The sequence below is a fragment of the Arvicola amphibius genome, chromosome 15 (assembly GCF_903992535.2).
Source record: "Arvicola amphibius chromosome 15, mArvAmp1.2, whole genome shotgun sequence".
In the NCBI taxonomy this organism is placed as follows: Eukaryota; Metazoa; Chordata; class Mammalia; order Rodentia; family Cricetidae; genus Arvicola; species Arvicola amphibius.
In genome coordinates, this window is record NC_052061.1 from 4,864,216 (window position 1) to 4,883,404 (window position 19,189).

Sequence of the window (19,189 nt, forward strand, 5' to 3'; positions counted from 1 at the left end):
CTTCTACTCCTGGGGATGGAGGGGAGGATAGAGATCCAGCCAAAGGGAGAAAGCAGGGAGGTCCCAGCACAGTGTCCCTCCTCTCTGCCACCCAAACCAGCTCCTTCGAGTGTTGACTCAGCACAGCTCACAGTGGGTGCACTGGGCTCAGAGGGAAAAGGGGCACCGCTCCCCCACCCCCGCCCGCCTAGATGCCATCAAAGGTTTTGCAGGAACCCTGCTACAACTGTGTCTCATCTCCTTGGCCACATTCCCACTGGGTGACTTAGTTAAGCATTTACCCTTTATGGATTTGGGGTTTTTTTTGCCTTGTTATTGTCTTTTGTGGCGCTTGGCCTCAATCTCAGGGCCCTGTGCACACAGGGCCAGTATCTGCACACTGAAACACACCCCTAGCCATCAACACGTTAACATTTTTTAAATATTTATTTATTTATTATTCTGTCTGTATGTATGCCTAAAGGCCAGAAGAGGGCAACAGAACTTATTACAGATGGTTGTGAGCCACCATGTGATTGCTGGGAATTGAACTCAGGACCTTTGGAAGAGCAGGCAATGATCTTAACCGCTGAGCCATCTCTCCAGCCCCCCATGTTGACATTTTTCGAGTCGTTTTACTTTTTAGAATGTAAGTATATTTTAAGGGAATGCTTCATATTATTAGAGTAAATAAAAGATCCATGTATAAGTTGCTATAAATAAAAGAAAATCATAAAAATGAATAGCATTCAAACAAAATAATACTCTTAAATTTTAGCTAGAAAGCTGTGTGTGGTGGCATATGCTTTTAATCCCAACACTCAGGAGGCAGAAGCAGGCAAGTCTCTGAGTTCAAGACCAGCCCAGTCTACATAGTAAGTTTCAGGACAGCCAAGGGTTACATAGTAAGACCCTATCTCAACAAAACGAAATAAATAAAATTTAGCTAGAAACATTCTCTTTGTCCAAAAAGATTGTTTGTTCACCCGTGTGCACTGGCGGTATTAACAGCAGTCAGTAGGCAGCGGGAGACCCTGCCCATCCACAGGTGAATGGGTAGAAAAACTGCCTATACACAGTGGAATATCATTAAACATCTTAAAAGGACAGTTTTTCCAAAGGTTATATAGCCCAGGCTGGCTTGGAGCCTTTGGTTCTACTGCCTATTCCCCCCGAGGGCAGGAAACAGGCTCCTGTAGATCATTTTGGCCTTAGTCTTGATACACAGCTAATGACGACCTTGAATTCCTGGTCCTCCTGCCTTGGCCTCCCAAATGCTGGGATCACAGGCACATGCCATCAACTCTATCTGGAAGGACATTTAGTAGAACGCGACTGAATCTCAATAGTGGGCACTGTGGAGTCAGAGAAGGCTGTCGAGCGTCCGCCACACACGGCAAGTGAAACTACAGAATTTGCAAAATCTGTGGGATTTCACGAAGTCGGTGGAGGCGAGGCAGAAAAGGGAGCAGAAGACCACAGAGCGGTCTATGGGGGAAGTGACTGCCTTCAAAACAAGTACTAAGCTCTCAGAAGATGCTGAAGAGGTGGCTTGGAGGTTAGGAGCACAAAGTGCTGTTTCAGAGGGCCCCAGTTTGGTTCCCAGCACCCTCCTGGTGACTCACAACTATCCGAGGGCACCAGATACCCACACGGTGCTCTTAGCCGGGGAAGAGATTCAAAGTGATCCTTGTTTCCGAGGCAGCCCTTGTCTGTTTTGTAAGATAGGGTTTCTCCACAATAGCCCTGGCTGTCTTGAAACTCACTATGTAGGTAGCACAGGCTGGCCTCGAACTCACAGATGCTGGGATTAAAGGTCCCAAGTGTTGGGATTAAAGGTGTGTACCACCATACCTGGCTAGCCTGATCTTCCTTTCCCCTTGACAAGGCTACACTCTACCCCCAGGAGAGAGGTAGCCCCACCTCGACCCCAAGGGCTGTGCACAGGGGGTTGGAGGGCTCTGCCAAGCACCATCACACACCAGAGGGGAAAAAACTCCACAGTGTGGGTAGGTCCCCATCACGCCCCGTTATAGGCCTGAGGTCACTTTGGTTGTACAAATAAGGGAAATTGAGGCCGGTGGAGGACATGGACTCTTTGGTCCAGGTCCAGTCGATGACAACGCTGGCACTGAGAAGAATGCAATTAACCAAAGTGAGGACTTGGTGACGCTCCACGTGGGCCCGTGGTGCCCACTCCTGTCCCTGGTTGGCGGGAAAGCCGAGGTCGTGGAAGATGCGTGGGAGATCCCACGCTTGGGTGAGCCAGCGGGGGTCCCGCGGCTTGGCCCCAGCCCGCCGCAGGCCGCGCCCCACACAGGGCCCCCGCCCGCTCCCCTTCCCCTCCCCCGGCGGGAGGAGGAGACTCGGCGGCCCTCCCCCGGCCTCCCGACGGCCGCTGCAGCCAGCCCCGCGCCCTCTCCACCCTGCGCTGCATCTCGGACGTCCGGGACCCGAGGTGAGAGGGGATCGCGGGGTGGGAGGGTCACGGCGGCTGGGGATTTGCTGCGGCCCGGAGCCTCTCACGCGCGGGACGAGCTCTGCTGCCGGGACAGGAGCCGGGGCGGGGCCCGACGAACCCCAAACTCTGAGCCCAACTTTTTAGTCCCCTCTTCGGGTCCCCCAACCCTCCCCCGCCCCGGCGGGGACCGGGTCCTGCGGCCGGACAGTGGGGGAAGGGGCGCCCGTGGAATGCCCGCTGGGCCGGGAGGGGCGGCGGGCGGGGGCGGAATGTGGAACTCTCCCGGGGGACCCAACGTGGTCACCATGGCGAGTGCCAGACGGACGGGTGGCACTGGCCAATCAGAGCCCGGTTTCACTCCCAGACCCTCGGCACTGCCAATGGAAGCCGCGCCGTGGGGTGGGCGGGACCTCCCTTGCAGGACCGGACCCCCGCACCCCCGCCAGCCGCTAGGGGGAGCGGGGCTAGTGGCCCGGGAAGGGGCGACCTAGTAGGGACTGAGGCTACACTGGGCCCTGGGAAGCAGAAAACTTAACTTTGGGAAGTAATGGGGACAGGTGGAGCAAGGGCTCGGTGCTAAGAGAAGGGAGGGGCCTCAGCAGCCCACTGCCAGGGGGTGAAGTCTGCATGCCTCTTCCCCATCCCGCGGCTCCAGTCTGTGTAAGTGAGATATGTCCCTTATTCGGCCTGCTCCCTAAGCTTTTGTGGGAGTTGGATTGGTTCTTATTAGCGCGGAGTCTGCATACCTGCTGAAGGTCTTAAGAATCATGTTGGTGCCTCTCGATTCTATACATAAGGAAACAGGCCCAGAGACCAGGGACCTGCACATTCCACAGGGCATATCGATATCGAAGCTAGGATTAACGTCTCTTGTACACGACTGCGCCATCCCAAGAGTTGCTGAGTCCCTGGGACTGGAGTCAGTGCCCACGAAGACTTTCCCTTTCCCTTATCCAAGCTGCATTTGTTTGGTGGGCCTCATGTCTGAAGATCCCCCCAGTAGATGCTCCCAGGGAGGTGGTGCTCCTCGGGTAGTCATGACCCAGCCTCAGAGGCATCCAATTCCACTTTTCCCGCTCCGTTTACTACTAGCATGCTGTGCTGTGGCAGGCAAGTAACTGTTCATCTAGGCCTCGGTTGACCCTGCTGTAAGGGAAATGTTGGAATCTGTGACTTAGGATATTTTTTGTGACTCTTTAGTTCAATATTGGGCTACCTGGGCTCTGTTCCAGCATGGAGACCTAGCTCTCCTCCCTCTATCCCACTCCTCCGTTTCTCTCCTGGAGGTCCAGCAACTGTATGCCCGGCTCTCTCAATATCCCACACTCTGCGGGCTGACCAGCCTTGGGCCCTGCACTTATCCAATCAGGCAGTCCCCCTGTGGTTTCCTACTGGGCTCTAATCCCTACCCACAGCTAGGCCTGTGGCCCTGGGCTTAGCCCAGAGTCCACCTGAAAGATTCTAAGAGGACGTGGGAGGAGTCTGATTTGTGGAGAGGTCCCCGGGTACCCCAGTCCCTCAACTGGCCCCCGTCCAGGTCTTAATGATGCTCATTCTTCTCCACGGATACTGAGAGAACCAACCAAACACTGAGGACGGAATACAAAGTTGAGTATCTCCCTGCTCCCCCCAATCAAAGAGACTTCCTTGGGCAAGAGCTCAGATGTGTGACTCTGACCTTGACCACAGATGGGCTTAGCACCTACTCATACTAGCACTGGGCCGAAAACTGACTTCTGATTTATGGGATGATACAACTTTCCCAAACTGTCTGAACCCTTAATAGGAACTTTGTCCGTCTTCCCTGAGCTCAGGAAACATTCACATAGCATCCTTTCCTGTTCCTCAGCTCTGTTCAGATAGCCAACAAGACCAAGAAGCCTTTGAGAGCATCACAGTATGTTCATTCCCCAAAACAAGGCAGTTGGGGTTCAGGAAAACTGGCATGAAATACCCAGAGATTAGGAAAGACGAGGCAGTGATGCAGATGGGTCCTGAGGGATATGCGGGAGTTTGCAGATGTAGACAAGAAGAGGGAGAGAGGTTCCCAATGAGTCTGTGAACGAAAAGAAGACAGTGGCCACTCTCTATGGAGAGCGCTGAACCTGTGGCCTGCAATGAGTGTCCAGTCAAAGTGTGCTTGCTTCCTGGAGCAGGCAGGGACTGAGTTCTGGCTGAGGTTCAGGAGCTCCGGAACCTGCTCAGCTCTGCTGCTCGGCTCAGATGCAAGGCCGTATAATACAGCTCCACATCTTCCATCCCACTAGCAAGTACTTGAGGCAAGTACCAAGTTGTAAGTGGCACGGATGTCCCTACGGAGTGGCAGGCAGTGCTAGAAGGGGTCTTTGGCCAGGTATGGCCGCGGGATGGGACAGGGCATATCAGGACATTTCCTAGTGGCACCCGAGTTGGAAGCGTGGGCTGGCTGGCTTTGGAAGGGATGTAGACAGGCACTCTCTGAGCATGTGGGGGCTGCCCCCACCCTGAGCTGCTCCTCGGAGTGAAGGTAATCAGGAGCCCAACCCCCCTTAATGTCACCACAGGAACAAGGCACTGACCCTGGGGAGGGAGGGGCAAGTGACAGGCAGCTGGGCCCTGCCTGCCTATCTATAGCATGAGGCATGAGCAGGGCCTCTGTGTACCTGGGTTTCCACAGCTCCTTGAGTGTTTCCAAGGCTGTTATATGAGTAGGGGGTGGGGAAGCGTTGCTAGGCAGAGGCCAGCTGCACAGGGGTCTGCACAGGTGTGCTTGTGGGGGTGGGGTAGGTGTGCTCCACCTCTTCCCCCATGCATGTGCATACCTGTTCTGGGCCTGAGGTTGAAAGGCAGAAGGCGTTCACAGCCTCCCTGCCCCACTGTGCACCCCAGAGGGCTGACTTTGGAGGCCCCAGCCTGGAAGCCATTAGGGGCCTGGATGATGTCTGCCCTGCTCCTGTGCCAGGGGCTTAGAATTTCTGGAAGGAGCCAGTTGGAGTCCTCTCTCAGCCAAGCAGAGCCCTATGCCAGGCCTGGCAGCTTCTAGGCCGTGGATGTGGCGGCAGCCCCCACTGCCACACTTCTGCTGTAGGGCTGTGGGAAGACCGACCTTCAACACTGTGCTTGGGCTTCCTGCCAACTCCCTCCTCTCCTCTCCCCTGCAGATGCTCGTATTGTTTCTCTTAGGGCTGTTCTAGTGGAACTGGGCCAGGAAAATGGGGAAGGAGTGTGTGTGTGTTCAGAGTTCTCTTCAGAGTGTATTTTTGGGGGTCCATTAGCATGCTGGTGTATGTATACATGTGTATCTGTATGCGTATAGCTGTGTGCCTGTAGGTCCACCTCTGACTGTATGTGTTACTTATCCCTGTTTTGTGTGGCTGGGGTTGCTCGTATGTTCACAGATGTGTCTGTGTGCAGAAACGTCTAGATGCTTGTGGGCGCCAAAGCTACCAACTCATCACACAGGCCGAGACACTGAGTCAGAAAGGAAGGGTACACAGCCTGTCAGGAACTAGAGCCTGGGTCCTTGTGGTTGCCTGGTGACTGTCCATACAGTGCCTTTGGGGTTGAGATGTGTATGGAACCTTAAGGAATGAGGGTGACACGGGCTTGGGGCCATAACTCAGTAGGAGAGGGCTTGCTAATGGCGTCCCATGGAGAAGCTGGGGAGACAGAGACTTGGACCTGCCCAGAGATTACTTGAATATTCACAAGCCCCAAACATGGATTCCTGAAATGTAGGCTCTGCTGTATACCTGCCAAACACCCCAGGCCATAGAACTGCTAATTGTTGAGCAAGGCTCCAGGTGAACCAGAAGCGCACTCTGATGAAAGTATCCTGGGTTTCCTTACCCTGCACCCTGCCCCCATAGAGGAGAAGTGGAAGCCCAGAAAGGCCCTGTGGCTTACATGAAGCTCAGACAACAAATCAAGGGTTCGGATCAACCGCCTTGAAGGGATGAGGGGAACTGGGAGCCAGGGAGAAAGTAGCTGAAGGGTGGCCTCCTTGGGGCCGCCCTGGAACACACCTCCCTCCTCCTGCTTCTGCCGGTACTGCCCACTTCTTCCTGAGCCTGCACAGAGCTGGCTGATTGGGTGACTGTCGGTGGGGGTCACAGCCCAATAATGGTTGTGTTCTCTCTCAGGTCTGAAAAGGCGTCCGAGACGGCTATCCTAGGGAGCAGTGGGTCGCGGCTGAGTCGCGGCGTCCATCACACACAGTGGTATCATGTAGGTCTCTTGTCCCGCATCGTCCTTGACGAGTTCGCACCCAAGGCCCGCCCAGCCTCACTATGAGCCACGGCCCGAGCCCGCGACTGGCGGAATCCCCGCAGCTGTCCAAGAGCAGCCTGCTTACGATCCTGGGCAGCCCTTCCCCGGATCGCATGGGCCCTGCCGACTCGCTGCCACCCACGCCGCCCAGCGGCACGCCATCACCGGGGCCGCCACCCGCGCTACCCCTGCCCGCGCCCGCCTTGCTGGCCGACGGCGACTGGGAGAGCCGCGAGGAGCTGCGGCTGCGGGAGCTGGAGGAGGCGCGCGCACGAGCCGCGCAAATGGAGAAAACGATGCGCTGGTGGTCCGACTGCACGGCGAACTGGCGCGAGAAGTGGAGCAAGGTGCGCGCCGAGCGCAACCGTGCGCGCGAGGAGGTGCGCCAGCTGCGCCAGCGCCTGGACACGCTCACCAAGGAGTTGGCGGGCGCGCGCCGCGAGCGCCAGGAGGCTCAGGGCGAGTGCGAGGCGCGCGGCCGCGAGCTGGCCCGGCTGCGGGGAGCGCGTGGCACAGTGGACAAGACACACGATGGCCCGGAGCCTGAGCGCGAGAATGAACCTGTGCGCGACATCGGGGCGGAGAGGCCGCCTGGTAGCCAGGTGCGCCCAACTACACGGCTTAGAAGAAGGCTGGCATTTGGGCCAGCCTTGCACAGGGGCACAGGTGGGAGGGAGCAATGAAAAAGAACTAGAAAGGCTCTGGTTTCCAGTGGGGAGTCTTTCAGCCCCACGTGGTGGTAGTGGAGAGGGCAGGTAAAAATCATCTTGCATTGGAGAGCTCCAAGTTCTGGCGGTCTGCCCACCCCTCGCCCCTCCCACCCCCACATACCTTAGATGTCATCAAAATCAAAGAATCTTCCACACCAAGCACAGGAGATATCCATGGACTTGGCTTAGATTAGTGGTAGAGCTGGCTCTCTGGTCCTGAGCCAGGCCTTTGGGAGGGGCGTCAGAAAAGCTTTCCCCAAAGAAGTTAGTTAAGCCCAGACTGATAGGAGGCATTCAGATCAGCTGTGGAAAGTGCCAGACTCCATAGTAGGTAGTTGGGTCATTGCTAAAGCTGGGAGGTTGGAGGCCTGCTGAGCCTGGGGAGTAGTGGTATCTATACCCTTAACCTCGTGCCTGTAGATGCATTATCTCCTTAGTCCCTATAGCAGTCCCTGAGACAGGAAGATGCAGAACCAAGCAAGGTCTGTGATGCTTCTCCAGCTGCTGGGTTTGCTCCTGATAGTGAGTGGTAACATGTAGTATGGCTGGGACAGGATAATGGTACCAGGGCAGGCCATACAGGCAAAGTCTGGGCTTTGGTCCCTGGGAGACCGGATCCTATCAATGAGACTCTTAGCTGACACCCTCCACTCTGGCCTAGCCCTCTCTGTGTGGCCTGGTATTTGAAGACATTCTCTAACCTAGCTGCCAGGACCTCATCCTCTTCTTGCCCTCTTTTGGATTGGTTGTCCTCACAGCCCCGGAGTCTCTAGGGACAGTTTAGGGACCCTCAAATCTGCAGTGTGTGTTTGCACACCAGCCCAGTCATTCTATCCTGTGATCCTCCTTTCTGGTGTTTCCATCTGTCCCAAGTGGCAACCAGAGTGCCCCGCCAGGACCACCTGAGGTCAGTAGGGTGGGAGGTCAGTCCTTCAAAAGTCCTCGGAGCCACCAATCTCCCTGTGACCATGTTTGCCCCTGAATTGGAATCCTAAGCCGTAGTAGAAATCCCTACTTCAGCATCTTTTCCAACTAGTTCACCCAATGATTGCATACTTGGGGTGACAGGGAGCCCTCCCAGGATATAGGAAGCTCTGGGGGCTGGCAGTGTACTTCCAAGATGTGAAGGAAGAGGCCCAGAGAAAGAGAATGAAGTAAGCAACAAAAGAAACCAGGGCCCAGAGGTCCTGTGTCACCTGCCCCAGGTCACTTATTCCAGAGCAGGGCCAGAGATGGCCGTGAGGATGGTGGCCAGGGTGAAGCCCTGGGCCAGGTGCAGTCCCTACCTTGGTCCCCACAGGAGCTGGACCTGGTAGAGAGCCTGCTGAAGAGCAGAGCAGAGGAGCCTGAGGGCTGCTGGGATACCTGCAGTGTGGCGGCTGGGGGCTCTCGGGCTAGCTCAGGCCGCCAGGATCGCAACCGCCTGCCCTGGGAGGACACAGCCAGTACAGAGGAGGATGCCTCCAAGCTCACTGCCCTGCGGCTGCGGCTGGATGAATCTCAGAAGGTGCTGCTCAAGGAACGAGAGTGAGTCCTGAGGGGAAGGTCGGACCTGGGGCTGGGCACCCTGGGATCCCAGGCCATTACATGAAATCTACTGAGGCAAAAGTTTGGATTTTAGTTACCTTGGGATGGTTTGGGGGGTTTTTGTTTTTGTTATTGTTTTGTTTGGTCTTTTTGTCATCCCCCCCCTCCCCACCCCTGCCCAATCCCTGCCCCAGCCCCCTCCCCAGCCCCTGCCAGATGAAGAAAGAACCCAGCCAGAAAGCTTTGGACTTGCGAGGCAAGCACTCTACCATTGAGCTAAATCTCCAGCCCCACAATCTAAGATTTTAGAGTAGTGAGTGAATCCACTACTACTGTGTCTTTTTCATTTTTTTAATCAAGATTTTTAAAAAATTTATTTCATGTGTGCCTTCTTTGCTGGATGGTGGTGGCGGCACACACCTTTAATACCAACACCAGAGAGACAGAGGCAGGGAGTTCTCTGTGAGTTGGCGACCAGAGTGAGTTGTCTACAGAGTGAGTTCTAGGATAGCCAGGGCAGTTACACAGAGAAATCCTATCTCAAAAAACAAATTATGTGTGTGAGTGATTTGTATATATGTGTACCATGTGACTGTCTGGTGCCCATGGGTACCAGAACAGGGTATTGGATCCCCCTGGAACTGGAATTATACATGGTTGTAAACTACCATTTTGGATGCTGGGAACCAAACCTGGGTCCTCCATAAGAGCAAGTACTTTTACCTCTAAGCCATCTCTCCATCCCTTATCCTTTTTTTATAAAGTAGAGCCTCAGTACATGAACCCCAGATGACCTTGAGCTTGCTGTGCAGTCTCTGGTGACCCCAAACTTCTGGTGACAGAGGGTAGCAGGCTCAAGGAAAGCGGGAATGGGAAAGGAAGTTGGAAAGTCTGGTTTTAGAGGAGTTGTGTTTGGCACAGGAAGGTAGCAATTTGTGAGTGGGTGGATGGGTCTGGAAGGCAGGGGTCCTCAATGAACAAGTGACCTTGAAAGCCAGGAATCTGAGAATCAGAAGTAGATGGGCAAGGAGTAGGTTATGACATGGAGTCCTGGCTCGGTCAGGTTCCGAGGCCGGCTAGAGGAAGGGGTGGGGGGAGAGGAAAGGGAGACATCTGCAGAGAGAAGGAAGAGAGACTGTGGAGTAGGAGAGTGGGTGGATGGGCTGAGCACTTAGCTGACCAGTGGATTTAGAATGTGTAGCTCATCAGTAACTTGGATGACAGCATCCAGAGGGTATGATCTGATGCTCATGAATATTCTGCAGCCCTGGTGACCAGGAAATAAGCGTATAGATTATATACTTGGTTCACACATATGATTTTACTTTTGAAAAAATCAAAATAAGGGCTTGGGAAGAGGGGACCAGCTCAGTGGTAGAGTGCTCACCAGGCGTGTATAAAGCCTGGGGTTCCATGGGTCGGGGGAAGGAGGGGAGGAAGGAAGAAAGCATGCCCTGTGATGATAGTCAGAATGATGCCTCTGTGGGTATCATTGCATCTTTGGCTAAGGAAAGCCAAAGGGACCAGTAACCGGCAGAAGCTGGGGAGAAGACGAAATGGCGGCGTCTTCCCAACTGCCTCCCGTGCCCACCTCATCTTGGACTTCTAGCCGCAGAATGTGGGAGAATACAGTCTACCATTTAAATAACAACAGCAAAATCAAGCTAATACAGCCCCTGAAATATGAAGTAAAAACAAAAGGAGTCTAATAAAGTCCGTGTGCTTGCCTGTTCCCCTCCCCAGGGACAAACTGGCCCTGAGCAGGAGCATCGAGAAGCTAGAGGGGGAGCTTAGCCAGTGGAAGATCAAATACGAGGAGCTAAGCAAGACCAAGCAGGAGATGCTCAAGCAAGTAAGGCTGGGGGGCTCCTGGTGGTGGCATCCGCATGCTGGGGAGTTCCAGTCTTGGGGACAGGTTAGGGTGGAATCCCTTCACTTGTCCATGGTTCTGAGTACCAGCACCAGCGCAGGCAGGGAGATGCTGGTAGCCTAGCAGCTAAGGTCTGTGTGTTGAGAAGGCACCAAAACAGCATGAAGAGCCAGGCAGTGGTGGTGTGTGCCTTTAATGCCAGCACTTGAACGCAGAAGCAGGAGGATCTCTGAGTTCCAGGACAGTCAGGGCTACACAGAGAAACCCTGTCTTGGGTGTGTGTGTGGGGGGGAACAGCATGAAGGAGATGGCGTCAATAGGCCGAGGAGGGTCTCTATAAGATGACGTCCGAGCCAGGAGTGGCAGGTCACACCTGTAATCCTAGCATGTGGGACACTGAGACAGGAGGATTGCCTTGAGTTCAAGGCCAGTTTGAGACAGAGTGAGCCCCTGTCTCAACATCCTTGCTCCACTCCCTACAAGATGCTGTTTGGAGTGAGACCAAGACCTAAAGGGGCTTGATAAAGTCATTGTGAGAAGATAGGGGATCTGGGTACTCACTGCGGCAGTCCTGAAATGGGCAGACACCAGTGTATCTGCTGGACACAGAGAAGGCTCATGTGGCTGGAGAATTGTGTCAGAGGTCGGATTTCAGAGGGTTTGTGGCCAGAATGGAGGTATCAGATGTATGTATGTCAAATGAATGTATTTCAAGTGAAACTGAAGCTCCTTGCGGTCAAAGGAGCTGTGTCCTCACGTTCCTATCTTAGCAGTGAGGCTCTTGAGTTTGGGAAGCTGGCTGCCACTTCTGCCCCTTGTACAGATTGGGTATGGCCACCAGGGGGCGCAGCCATCCTGGGAAAGCCTTGCCGGATCCTCTGGGATCACAGAGGTCAAAGAGCAGAGACTTGCATAGGAAAATTGTCCAGACCTGGTCTTCCCTGGGAATCTCTTCAAGCTCCTAAAAGAGTCCCAGGCCCCTCCCTGCCTACTTGACTCTCTCTTCTTCTTTTGGGGTCCAGGAACCTGGCCCCCACACTATTCAGATTACCAAGTATAGTTGCAGAAGGACACAAATGGAGCACCAATGTACAGTCGAGCAGAGAAATCCTCTTGTGCCTGGCTTCCTTCCACAGCATTGTCTTAGAGGCTCACTGTGTGCTTGTGGGAAGCAGAGCTTGGAGAAGTGCCCACAGTGGTTCTTATGTCTACACATGCACACTGGTGTTTAGAGCCACCAGTGTGTGTTGAGAGGCATGGGGAAGGCAAGCAAGTTCCCTAGGCTTGAGTCGTGGGCAGTGGGACAAGGCCAGGTGGATGGGAGGAGCACACAGGAACATGATGTTGTATGTCTTTGTGAGAACACAGGGGTTGGGTGGTCTATCTAAAGGGACTGAGAAAAACCTCAGAGGGGCTTTGGGGTGTGTGTGTGTGTAGGGTTGAATTAACTTTGTTAAAGTTCACTCTTGATCCCCATGATGGACAGTGAGCTGACCAAGTCACATGCAGGTACCAAAAGGCCAGGCTGTGATGAGGTAGGAGGGGACAGACATCTGAAATACCAAGTGGCCAGATTCAGCCTGCTCAGGTCCCTTGGGGACCCCATTACCCTGGCTGGTACTTACCTTCATCCAGCATTGCCTCTGGGCTGTATCCTGGTGGTCCTCATGAGCAGGCTGGGCGATGTCTTTGCAGCTCAGCATCCTCAAGGAGACACACCAGGATGAATTGGGCCGCATGTCTGAAGACCTAGAGGATGAGCTGGGCGCGCGCTCTAGCATGGATCGCAAGATGGCTGAGCTGAGGGGTGAGGTGAGTGGCTGGCAGGAGGGAGTGGGCAGTGCCAGGGGCTCAGGGGTTCAGGGGACCTATTGAGCAATCCGTGGAAAACAGAAACCTGTGCTGTGCTGTGAGGGGCCAGCCCCACTCTAGGGGCCTAGCCTGCAGGAGGTACCCCCTTTCCCAAACAAAACCCAGAAGCGCCCCCACATCCTGAACATTATGAAAAAAAAAAAACCCGGCATAATTATAGCTGCTGCAGCTGGATCTGCTTCCTGGTGCCATTTTTGGCTGCAGGACGGGGGGGGGGGGGGGTACATCTAGCTTGTCTCTCCACCCCTGGCCCCAGGAGTCTCACTGCATCCCTTGCTGTTGCAGATGGAAAGACTTCAGGCAGAAAATGCAGCCGAGTGGGGCCGCAGAGAGAGGCTGGAGACGGAGAAGCTGGGCCTAGAGAGGGAGAACAAGAAGCTGCGTGCACAGGTCGGAGACCTGGAGGAGGCCCTGGCCCGCAGACGGCGGCAGAATGCCAGTGCCCTGGACTGTGACCTGAGAGCCAGCCAAGCCGCTCTCTTCGAGAAGAACAAGGTGGGGCTGGGGGTGATGTCCAGGGCTCCCATCCAGCTAATCAACACTCACTGTATGTCTTGCATGCGAATAACTGCAGTACAGACTGAGCCTCCTTGATCCCCAAACCAGACATCCAAAAGGCTCCCAAACCCCCAACTTTGAGCATCAACAGGATGCCTCAAAAGAGCAGAAAATTTCACTCTTAGGGGTGGTAGGTCTCAGTCAAAATGCGAGGGCAATAAAAACGCTAAAGAAAATTGCAATCAGGCCCTAATGACATACGTGAAACTAATGGATTCTATGTTTAGACCCAGGTTCTATCCCCAAGAGATCTCATAATATATATGTGAATACCCCAAAAGTCTAAAAATTCTGGAATCTAGGTTGAAGATAAAGTTTGGTAGAGTATTTGCCAAGCATGCACAGAGCCCTGGGTCCCATCACACCATGTAACGTAGTGGATGTCGTCCCAGTGCCCAGGAGGTAGAGGCGGGAAGATCAGAAGTTCAAAGTCATCCTTGCCTACAGAGAAAATTCGATGAAAACTGAAATATTTTTGAGCCTAGGCACTTCAGATAAAAGATACTCAACCTATAAAACATTTATTAAACAACTACTATAAGATTAAGCCGTTGGTAATTATGGTGGCTACATAGACTGAACACCCGCTGTGTGATAGTGACAGCAATGGACAGACAGATGTGTCTATCTGTTCCCATGGATCTGATGGCTTAGAAGGACATATTGCTCTCATCACACGTGGTTAGACCTAGTCCTAAAGACTTCGGGGGTGGGGGCGGAGCCATGAGCTTGAGCTGAGACCTCCAGGAGGTAACTGGTAGTGAACTGACTTTCCAGAGGGTAGAGCGAGAACTGGGGAGTCACAAAAGAAATGGGGACTCCCGACTGGACGGGTGTGACAAGGGGGCCCAGGTAGAGAAAGCAGGAACTGTAGGCTGTGTTGCGAGAGCAGTAAGCGGAGTGGGGTAGGTGACTGCCAGGTGGAAGGTGGTGACAGAGGATGGGAGCCACTGCAGTTCCCAAGGCTGCAAGGGGTGACAGACAACCAGACCCTGCTGGAGCTGGTGCAGGAGAGAGTAAAGACAGGGCTGAACACCCCCTCCTTCTGTAGATGGGAACTGAGACACCCCAGAGCGGGGTGGCCATCTCTCTTCCTGGCTGTCCCACTCTGACCTCAGCTCTCTTCCCATGCCACATAGTTACTCCACAGTCTGGCTCATCCCAGACTTAGAAGTTTAACATAGGCTTGTCACCAAGACTGTAGACCTCATTGCTTCCCCAGACCCTGACCTGAAGGTCCCCAGCCCACTGGACACCTTCCTGGCTCACCACTGTAGTTATACATCCAAATGGAGCCACTGAGTCACCCACCCAGCCAGCCTTCTGACCTCACTAGATGGCACTGCCAGCTCCCAGCTGATCACTAAGCCTTAACCTTCAACAGCAAATATGACATTCCTGTAGAGGAGATGCCAGGCCCCCCACTACCTGACTGACCCCCGGAACTCCCCGAGTGAGCATGTGACCTGAGCCTTCCCACCCCTGTAGGAGCTGGCAGACCTGAAGCATATGCATGGCAAGCTCAAAAAGCAGTTCCAGGAGAAGGTGGCAGAGCTGGCACATGCCAACCGGCGTGTGGAGCAGCACGAGACGGAGGTAAAGAAGCTGCGGCTGCGGGTGGAGGAACTCAAGAAAGAGCTGGCCCAGGCTGAGGATGAGGCAAGTACCGGCAGCCCTGAGAGGACTGGGGCACGTGCCCACCTGTGCTGCTGTATACGGAGGGGCTGGCACCTAAGGCAGGGAGCAGGTGACAGCAGGTGGAGGGGAAGGATAGTGGGTGAGGTGAGGTGAATGGTGGTGTGGATGGTTCGGTGGAAGGCAGGAGGATTCCACGTGCACGGAGGATTAGACGGACAGATGGATGAGCTAAAGGAACAGGTGGCTACTGGGTGATGGGTATACAAACAGATTGATGACTGGCTGGGTGAGTGGACAGGGCATGAAAGGCATTTGATGAGAAGCAGGTGAATAGGGGGTGGAGCAGCTATGTGGCTGGGCAGTTGAGTAGGTGCTGGTTAGATTGATGCATGCTAGGTAGATTTGGAGGCTGGCGGCTGACAGCGATGGAGAACAGAATGGAAGTGGTCCTAGGGACCCTCAGGAACAAGAGCTGGAAACTGGGCATAGAGAACAGGGGACGTGACTGAGCAGCCAGGAGCAGCCAGGCGGCCTCTGTTCAAGCTGATCCTCCTGTTCTCTGTCCTGCTCGACCCAGCTGGATGAGGCCCACAACCAGGCACGGAAGCTGCAGCGGTCCCTGGACGAGCAGACAGAGCAGAGCGAGAACCTGCAGGTGCAGCTGGAACACCTGCAGTCCAGGTGGGCAGGGGTGCTCTGCGGGGGGGAGGGGGGCGGGGAAGACCCTAAATGCACGGGGTGAGGGCCAGAACTCTCAAGAGAGCCAGAGGGGAAGACCAAGAAGGAAGAGCTCCTGGGGCCTGAATCCTGTCCCCTCTGAACAGGAAGGGCCAGGGCCAGGAAGCCAGTGGGGAGTGGCTGCAGGAAGACAGCCCATCTGTAGGCTCTGGAATTGTCTCCTTGGGGTGGGCCAGCCGGTGGTGTGAGTACATGGAGGGCTGCCAAGGAGGGAGGCCGGGCTCTGGGCAGGGCCAGGGATGCTGGGAGTCCTTGGCAGGAAGCAGCATGCGCCAGGGTCTTAGGGACGGGTGACCCCAGGGTCAGCAGGAATATGAAAGGTTGAAGGGCAGGGAATGGCAGAGAGTGACAGGCCAAGTCCCTCAGCTATAGCAGGAACTGTCGACCCCTGAAGGAAGTGGAGAGGTGCTTAGATCCACCCACCTGGCACACCGTCTCCTTTCCTGTCCCCATGCCCTGTCCCGACACTCGAAATCCTGCCTCCTTCGTATCCTTCACTTCCAGGACCACCTGGACGTGTCAAAGCACTTCAGGCAGAGCCCTCCAGAATCAGAGCTAAGAAGCCCCAAAGCATGTGGCCAGTGTGACCACACCCATACCTGCCTTCTTACCTGTGGTCCTGCAACCAGAATTCTTGGGTAGGGGAAACACTGGGTGATCTTAGGACCCTGAACCCTTGTGGGTCAGCTCTCCCCACTGTAAAATGGAGACAAGTCACTGTGGAAGTGAAGAGGGCTTATTGACTCTTTAAAAATTGACTCTTTTAAAAAGCACCTGAGCCAACAGAGGCTGTGATGTCATTTGCACCTGACGGGGCGGCGGTGTAGCTCGGCAGCTTGCTGCAAATATTCTACACTTGGGTTTGATTCCCAGCGCCACATAAACTTAACCTGGGGTTCCATGGGTATGATGCCAGTACTCAAGAGGTAGAGACACTGGCGGTCATCCTCAGCTATATAGGGCATTGGAGGTTAGCCTGGGCTGCATGAAGATTGGGGGGAAGCATCTGGACCAACAAATACTGAGTTGCTCTTTGCACTGATTGGCCACTCTCATTGCCTCTCCTGGAAGGGGACTTATGTGTGGGCTAGATAGATATTGTGTCAAGAACCTACTGTGAGGCAAAGAAGGGACCCGATCCTTCCCCCTCAGTACTAGAAGACAAAGGAAAGCCCTTCTATGACTGCCCAATAGTGGGTGGCCTAGTGGAATCTCCTGATGGTCAGCAATGGGTTTATTGAGCATCTACCTAGTGCTACTGTGTGCTGAGAGCTTGTGGTTGGGAGAAGTTTTGGAGCCAGGCCTCACGTTTATGTGGCGTAACTGGAGTCTCGGTTTCCCCATAGCCTGGAGTGACACCTGAAATTTATATAGGGCCCAGGCACTGATCCGAGTCGGGCTTGTTGTATGCCCAGCTCCACACGGTCCAGCCCTGTACATTACACACCCCAACAGGTCAACTCACAGCCTTTCCAGAAGTCTCAGCCACATTCCTGGGGAGCCATAAACTCCCAAAAATGGGCAGCCTGGCTCTGCTCAGCCTCCCCAGCACCTCTGCCGGGGTGGGCAGGGCCACCCAGGACTGCTGCCTCATTTTAGTTTGTAACTTTTCTTGCTTTAATGTTCCGGGACAGCGCACTAAATCACTGAGCAGTAATGGGGCCCCGCACTCTCTCCCCTCCCTGCCTCGTTAATAATTCATGCCTTCCAGTAAGATGCGCAGAGCAACTGCCTTGTTGGGGGCAGTGTGTTTCCTCCACCTCCTCCTCCTCATTGTATGGACGAAGTTTGTCTAGCACATTTTGCCTTTGGAAATTATACCGTGAGGAACTAGGGCTGAGCAGACACTAGGAGCGTAGTGCGCTCCACACCCTATTCCTTGGTGTCTTGGATCCCTATGAGGGACCAACCCCCTATCCCAGTCACCTCTCTAAGTCTGCCGTCTACATGAGAGCTGGCACTGCAGCTCAGAGGACAACCCCACTATCTCCTGTCTGAGTGACTTTAGGCAAGTCATTTAACTTCTTTGTGCCTCTGTCCTTGTGCATAAATTGGGGTGGCAATAGCATTGCCCCCCCATCTGAGTGCATTGTAGCTGGAAAGGGTGGAGCCACTACCAGCACAGATGCTCTGTGAGTCCTGCTCTGACCTGTCACCCCCACCCCTCAGGCTCCGAAGGCAGCAGCAAAATGCCCCCCTTTTTGGGAAGATCCGTAGTACCCGATTTGGCACCGAGGAAGCCGGAGATGGAGCCAGTGACCTCGACGAGGATGAGGACCTGCAAATCCAGGTGGCCTAGAACATCCAGGGCAGAACAGGACTGGCCCAATGCCACAGGTGCCCAGCTGAGCATCCACTCAAACCAAACTGCAGCTGGCCAAGCTCTCTGCACTCCCCTGGGTCCCATCCCCCTGCTGTGGACCACTTCCTCCTTTCCCAGGAAGGCTGCAATCTCACCCACTCACACCCCATTGATGGGGATCCTGTTGGATATGTATATTGTATATGTGCCTGGGGTTGCTTGGACCCATTTGATTTTATAAACACAGGATAGCCCAGCGCCCAGTTCTTCAGACCCCATGCAGGGATGGAACATGTTGAGGGAGGCTTGGTGGTCTTTGCAGGGGCTATTCATAATAAGATACCATGAACTCAGACTTTTGTAATAAATGGAGTTCACGCTCTCAAGACGGAGTTCTGAAACTGCAGGAGGCCTGGTGGGTCCACATCACCTGCACCCTAACACTGAACTGGAGTCCAGGATTGTTGCATGAACGAATGAGTGTCCGAGAGGCTGGCCAATCTGGGGTCCAGTGTGTCAGGAAAGAAGGAAGTGTGGTGCCTGTCTGATGTGCACAGGAAGGGGCCTCAGTTCCATGACCTCGCGGGTTCCATCTCTGCTCTTCCCTTTACTGATTGCAGCCTAGGGGACATCACGCACCCTCTGTGAGCCTCGGGGTTTCCAGCTGTAGTTTAGTGATCTGTGGGTCGCTGGGAAAACACTTGCTGGCAAGCCTGAGACCCTGGGCTCCATCCTTAGAACCCACATAAAGATGGAAAGAGGGAATGAACCCTTTAAAGTCCTCTGACCTCAGCCAGATGGTGGTGCCTCCCAACACCTGGGAGGCAGAGGCAGGCGGAGCTCTGTGAGTTCAAGGCCAGCCTGGTCTACAGAACTCATTCCAGGACAGACGGGGCTACAAAGAGAAACACTGTTTCAAAAAACCAAAAGAAAAAAAAAAGTCTTCTGACCTCTGCAGGTGCACACACACTAATAATAATAAATTTTGTAACTAAAAAGCTACTTTAAAAATTCTTGGAGGTTTACTTTGGGCAGGAGGATTTGCTAGCAGGGTGAAGAGCCGGTTGCTGTGGGATTAGCTGATTGGGGGAGGTTTCCTCAAAGGAAATAGGAAGGCCCATTTTGGTTGTTTATTTGAGGTAGGGTCTGGCTAGTAAGGAACTATGCAGCCCAGACTGTCCTTGAACTCAGCTCCCCTTCCTCAGTCTCCGAGTACTAGGGTTATAGGCATGTACTACCACACCCAGACGGTAATTTTATTTTTGACATCTAATTTCCAAACTTAA

The 19,189-nt window shown here is 54.1% G+C and overlaps 1 protein-coding gene across 1 annotated transcript; it reads left to right on the forward strand.

Annotated features, from left to right (window-relative positions):
• The first annotated feature begins 2,367 nt into the window (after positions 1–2,367).
• Ccdc102a (coiled-coil domain containing 102A) lies at positions 2,368–18,705 on the forward strand. The gene is made up of 9 exons (XM_038313039.1): positions 2,368–2,437; positions 6,562–7,290; positions 8,699–8,925; positions 10,669–10,777; positions 12,491–12,607; positions 12,953–13,162; positions 14,714–14,884; positions 15,441–15,544; positions 17,771–18,705. Exons 2-9 carry the CDS (start codon positions 6,709–6,711, stop codon positions 17,898–17,900), a joined length of 1,650 nt encoding a protein of 549 aa, XP_038168967.1. The 5' UTR covers positions 2,368–2,437; positions 6,562–6,708; the 3' UTR covers positions 17,901–18,705.
• Positions 18,706–19,189: the final 484 nt, after the last annotated feature.